The 6,000-nt window shown below is 70.3% G+C and overlaps 1 protein-coding gene across 1 annotated transcript in view; it reads left to right on the top strand.

Moving 5' to 3' along the window:
• myo7aa (myosin VIIAa) overlaps positions 1–6,000 on the top strand; it is a 174,237-nt gene that overhangs the window by 127,855 nt on the left and 40,382 nt on the right. The window contains 1 exon segment of the mRNA XM_072477386.1: positions 5,608–5,713. Coding sequence (XP_072333487.1) covers positions 5,608–5,713 — 106 coding nt within the window.

Below are 6,000 nucleotides of genomic sequence, written 5' to 3'. Positions count from 1 at the left end.
TCCCTCGCGCCCCCCTCTCCCTCGCGCCCCCCCTCTCCCTCGCGCCCCCCCTCTCCCCTCGCGCCCCCCCCTCTCCCTCGCGCCCCCCCTCTCCCTCGCGCCCCCCCTCTCCCTCGCGCCCCCCCCTCTCCCTCGCGCCCCCCCTCTCCCTCGCGCCCCCCCCCTCTCCCTCGCGCCCCCCCTCTCCCTCGCGCCCCCCCTCTCCCTCGCGCCCCCCCCTCTCCCTCGCGCCCCCCCTCTCCCTCGCGCCCCCCCTCTCCCTCGCGCCCCCCCCTCTCCCTCGCGCCCCCCCTCTCCCTCGCGCCCCCCCTCTCCCTCGCGCCCCCCCTCTCCCTCGCGCCCCCCCTCTCCCTCGCGCCCCCCCTCTCCCTCGCGCCCCCCCTCTCCCTCGCGCCCCCCCTCTCCCTCGCGCCCCCCCCTCTCCCTCGCGCCCCCCTCTCCCTCGCGCCCCCCCTCTCCCTCGCGCCCCCCTCTCCCTCGCGCCCCCCCCTCTCCCTCGCGCTCTCCCTCGCGCCCCCCCTCTCCTCGCGCCCCCCCCTCTCCCTCGCGCTCTCCCTCGCGCCCCCCTCTCCCTCGCGCCCCCCCTCTCCCTCGCGCCCCCCCTCTCCCTCGCGCCCCCCTCTCCCTCGCGCCCCCCCTCTCCCTCGCGCCCCCCCTCTCCCTCGCGCCCCCCCTCTCCCTCGCGCCCCCCTCTCCCTCGCGCCCCCCTCTCCCTCGCGCCCCCCCTCTCCCTCGCGCCCCCCTCTCCCTCGCGCCCCCCTCTCCCTCGCGCCCCCCTCTCCCTCGCGCCCCCCTCTCCCTCGCGCCCCCCCTCTCCCTCGCGCCCCCCTCTCCCTCGCGCCCCCCCTCTCCCTCGCGCGCCCCCCTCTCCCTCGCGCGCCCCCCTCTCCCTCGCCCCCCCCTCTCCCTCGCGCCCCCCCCTCTCCCTCGCGCCCCCCCCTCTCCCTCGCGCCCCCCCTCTCCCTCGCGCCCCCCCCTCTCCCTCGCGCCCCCCCCTCTCCCTCGCGCCCCCCCTCTCCCTCGCGCCCCCCCTCTCCCTCGCGCCCCCCCTCTCCCTCGCGCCCCCCCCTCTCCCTCGCGCCCCCCCTCTCCCTCGCGCCCCCCCTCTCCCTCGCGCCCCCCCTCTCCCTCGCGCCCCCCCTCTCCCTCGCGCCCCCCCTCTCCCTCGCGCCCCCCCTCTCCCTCGCGCCCCCCCCTCTCCCTCGCGCCCCCCCCTCTCCCTCGCGCCCCCCCTCTCCCTCGCCCCCCCTCTCCCTCGCGCCCCCCCCTCTCCCTCGCGCCCCCCCTCTCCCTCGCGCCCCCCCTCTCCCCTCGCGCCCCCCCCTCTCCCTCGCGCCCCCCCTCTCCCTCGCGCCCCCCCTCTCCCTCGCGCCCCCCCTCTCCCTCGCGCCCCCCCTCTCCCTCGCGCCCCCCCCTCTCCCTCGCGCCCCCCCTCTCCCTCGCGCCCCCCCCTCTCCCTCGCGCCCCCCCTCTCCCTCGCGCCCCCCCTCTCCCTCGCGCCCCCCCTCTCCCTCGCGCCCCCCCCTCTCCCTCGCGCCCCCCCTCTCCCTCGCGCCCCCCCTCTCCCTCGCGCCCCCCCTCTCCCTCGCGCCCCCCCTCTCCCTCGCGCCCCCCCTCTCCCTCGCGCCCCCCCCTCTCCCTCGCGCCCCCCCTCTCCCTCGCGCCCCCCCTCTCCCTCGCCCCCCCTCTCCCTCGCGCCCCCCCTCTCCCTCGCGCCCCCCCTCTCCCTCGCGCCCCCCCTCTCCCCTCGCGCCCCCCCTCTCCCTCGCGCCCCCCCCTCTCCCTCGCGCCCCCCCTCTCCCTCGCGCCCCCCCTCTCCCTCGCGCCCCCCCTCTCCCTCGCGCCCCCCCTCTCCCTCGCGCCCCCCCCTCTCCCTCGCGCCCCCCCTCTCCTCGCGCCCCCCCTCTCCCTCGCGCCCCCCCTCTCCCTCGCGCCCCCCCTCTCCCTCGCGCCCCCCCTCTCCCTCGCGCCCCCCCTCTCCCTCGCGCCCCCCCTCTCCCTCGCGCCCCCCCTCTCCCTCGCGCCCCCCCCTCTCCCTCGCGCCCCCCCTCTCCCTCGCGCCCCCCTCTCTCTCTCTCTCTCTCGCCCCTCTCCTCCAATCTTCTCTCCCTCGCGCCCCCCTCTCCCTCGCGCTCTCCCTCGCGCCCCCCCTCTCCCTCGCGCCCCCCCTCTTCCTCGCGCCCCCCCCTCTCCCTCGCGCACTCCCTCGCGCCCCCCTCTCCCTCGCGCCCCCCCCTCTCCCTCGCGCCCCCCTCTCCCTCGCGCCCCCCTCTCCCTCGCGCCCCCCTCTCCCTCGCGCCCCCCTCTCCCTCGCGCCCCCCCCTCTCCCTCGCGCCCCCCCTCTCCCTCGCGCCCCCCCCTCTCCCTCGCGCCCCCCCTCTCCCTCGCGCCCCCCCTCTCCCTCGCGCCCCCCCTCTCCCTCGCGCCCCCCCTCTCCCTCGCGCCCCCCCTCTCCCTCGCGCCCCCCCCTCTCCCTCGCGCCCCCCCCTCTCCCTCGCGCCCCCCCCTCTCCCTCGCGCCCCCTCTCCCTCGCGCCCCCCTCTCTCTCTCTCTCTCTCTCTCTCTCTCGCCCCTCTCCTCCAATCTTCTCTCTCTTTCGCCCCTCTCCTCCAATCTTCTCTCCCTCGCGCCCCCCCTCTCCCTCGCGCTCTCGCTCGCGCCCCCCCCTCTCCCTCGCGCCCCCCCCTCTCCCTCGCGCCGCCCCTCTCCCTCGCGCCCCCCCTCTCCCTCGCGCCCCCCCTCTCCCTCGCCCTCTCCCTCGCGCCCCCCCTCTCCCTCGCGCCCCCCCTCTCCCTCGCGCCCCCCCTCTCCCTCGCGCCCCCCCTCTCCCTCGCGCCCCCCCCCTCTCCCTCGCGCCCCCCCCTCTCCCTCGCGCCCCCCCTCTCCCTCGCGCCCCCCCTCTCCCTCGCGCCCCCCCCTCTCCCTCGCGCCCCCCCTCTCCTCGCGCCCCCCCTCTCCCTCGCGCCCCCCTCTCCCTCGCGCCCCCCTCTCCCTCGGGCCCTCTCTCCCTCGCGCCCCCCTCTCCCTCGCGGCCCCCTCTCCCTCGCGCCCCCTCTCCCTCGCGCCCCCCTCTCCCTCGCGCCCCCCTCTCCCTCGCGCCCCCCTCTCCCTCGCGCCCCCCCTCTCCCTCGCGCCCCCCTCTCCCTCGCGCCCCCCCTCTCCCTCGCGCCCCCCTCTCCCTCGCGCCCCCCTCTCCCTCGCGCCCCCCTCTCCCTCGCGCCCCCCTCTCCCTCGCGCCCCCCCTCTCCCTCGCGCCCCCCCCTCTCCCTCGCGCCCCCCCCTCTCCCTCGCGCCCCCCCCTCTCCCTCGCGCCCCCCCCTCTCCCTCGCGCCCCCCCCTCTCCCTCGCGCCCCCCCTCTCCCTCTCCCTCGCGCCCCCCCTCTCCCTCGCGCCCCCCCTCTCCCTCGCGCCCCCCCCTCTCCCTCGCGCCCCCCCTCTCCCTCGCGCCCCCCCCTCTCCCTCGCGCCCCCCCTCTCCCCTCGCGCCCCCCCCTCTCCCTCGCGCCCCCCCTCTCCCTCGCGCCCCCCCCTCTCCCTCGCGCCCCCCCTCTCCCTCGCGCCCCCCCTCTCCCTCGCGCCCCCCCTCTCCCTCGCGCCCCCCCCTCTCCCTCGCGCCCCCCCTCTCCCTCGCGCCCCCCTCTCCTCGCGCCCCCCCTCTCCTCGCGCCCCCCCTCTCCCTCGCGCCCCCCCTCTCCCTCGCGCCCCCCTCTCCCTCGCGCCCCCCCTCTCCCTCGCGCCCCCCCTCTCCCTCGCGCCCCCCCTCTCCCTCGCGCCCCCCCTCTCCCTCGCGCCCCCCCTCTCCTCGCGCCCCCCCTCTCCTCGCGCCCCCCCTCTCCCTCGCGCCCCCCCTCTCCCTCGCGCCCCCCCTCTCCCTCGCGCCCCCCCTCTCTCTCTCTCTCTCTCTCTCGCCCCTCTCCTCCAATCTTCTCTCTCTTTCGCCCCTCTCCTCCAATCTTCTCTCCCTCGCGCCCCCCCTCTCCCTCGCGCTCTCCCTCGCGCCCCCCCTCTCCCTCGCGCCCCCCCGCTCCCTCGCGCCCCCCCCGCTCCCTCGCGCCCCCCCCGCTCCCTCGCGCCCCCCCCCGCTCCCCTCGCGCCCCCCCCCCGCTCCCTCGCGCCCCCCCCCGCTCCCTCGCTCTCTTGAAATGAATTGAAAATCGCTTATTGTCATAAGTCGGCTTCAAATGAAGTTACTGTGAAAAGCCCCTAGTCGCCACATTCCGGCGCCTGTTCGGGGAGGCAGGTACGGGAATTGAACCCGCGTTGCTGGCCTGCTTTAAAAGCCAGCTAATTAGCCCTGTGCTAAACCAGCCCCTCTCCCCTTTTGTTATATTATTCAAAAAGAATTAGGCTTGCTGTGTGCAAATATAATAATAATAATAATAATCTTTGTCACAATTATGAAGTTACTGTGAAAAGCCCCTGGTCGCTACATTCTGGGTACACTGGAAGAATTCAGAGTTCTCAGCTGGTACGGGAATTGAACCCGCGCTGCTGGCCTTGTTCTGCATTACAAATCATATACATATATATCCAGAAAGCCATCACCGACCAGTTTGGCGCGAGGGCGTCAGCCCATCAGTCCACCAGCCCCATGGAGAGTTGCGAGAAAATAGCTTAAACATTTGAGAAGTGTGGTTATTTCAAACTTCTGAAATCCACAAGATTTAACGCCTATTCTCTTCCCTCCTATGGAAGAAAACGTCACTGTTGCATGTACAGACGCACTTACTACGCCCTGTGGAGTCCGTGTCCTATTTGTTAAAAGACGGTGCGAGTTACCCAAAGGAGCCCATTGCCCAATGTAGCCCCAGACTGTGCAGCAACGAAATACCAGCCTAACTAAGTCCACAAAGAAATTCAAATGCCAATTGACCTTGGGGCACCCCCCAATTTCCCCTTTACCTTTCCCAACTGTCTGAAACCTCCAATACACGGCCTAATGAGTAACTATCCACTGATCCCAAGATATAACTAAACTATGGGTGAGATCTTCTTGTATGACTCGATTGAAAACAGGTAAATGTCGCAGAGCGATTACAAAGAAAAGCAGTAGCTCATAGAATTTACAGTGCAGAAGGAGGCCATTCGGCCCATCGAGTCTGCACCGGCTCTTGGAAAGAGCACCCTGCTCAAGCCCCGTGACCCAGTAACCCCCAAAGGACAATTTAGTATGGCCAATCCACCTAACCTGCACACCTTTGGACTGTGGGAGGAAACCGGAGCACCCGGAGGAAACCCACGCACACACTGGGAGAGCGTGCAGACTCCGCACAGACAGTGACCCAAGCCGGGAATCAAACCTGGGACCCTGGAGCTGTGAAGCAACTGTGCTAACCACTGTGCTACCGTGCTGTCCTCAAGCTCAATCAACAACACGAAAATTGATCATGTCTCCACTATCTCATTGCTGATTTTGGGGCTTGCTGTGTACAAATTCGCTGTTGAATTTCCATACATAATAGTGACTACATTTCAGAAGTACCTGATTGGTTGTAGAGTGTTGAGCATGTTCTCTGGTCATAAGAGGCACATTGGAATGTGAGAGTGTGCTTTACAAACGAGATTTACAGAGTTGCTCCCTCTCTCCTTTTATGTTGGCCATTTACAGGAATGGCTCTAGAAAGTATCCCCCTCACCTCGTGGAAGTGGAGGCTATTCAGCACAAAACCACTCAGATATTCCACAAAGTCTACTTCCCGGATGATACAGACGAGGTAAGTAAGAGATGTGGCAATAGAAATGGATTATATATTTTTTTTTTTTTAAATAATTTTTATGAAAGGTTTTCATAAAATATCAATAACAAAATGAGAAAAAAAAGAACCCAACAGGGTTAAGTACAAAACACAATCTAAAAAAAGCAACCCCCCCCCCCCGCCCCCCCCCCCCCCCCCCCCGTACATAAATAATAAATTAACATTAACACCCCGACTTAACACAACAGGTATATACACCCCCTCAGTAAATAACAATAACAAAAACAGTAATAAAGTAAACCCCC

Source organism: Scyliorhinus torazame, chromosome 15 (assembly GCF_047496885.1).
Source record: "Scyliorhinus torazame isolate Kashiwa2021f chromosome 15, sScyTor2.1, whole genome shotgun sequence".
NCBI lineage: Eukaryota > Metazoa > Chordata > Chondrichthyes > Carcharhiniformes > Scyliorhinidae > Scyliorhinus > Scyliorhinus torazame.
Note: the sequence above shows the minus strand (reverse complement) of the source record. Positions and strands in the feature narration are given on the sequence as shown.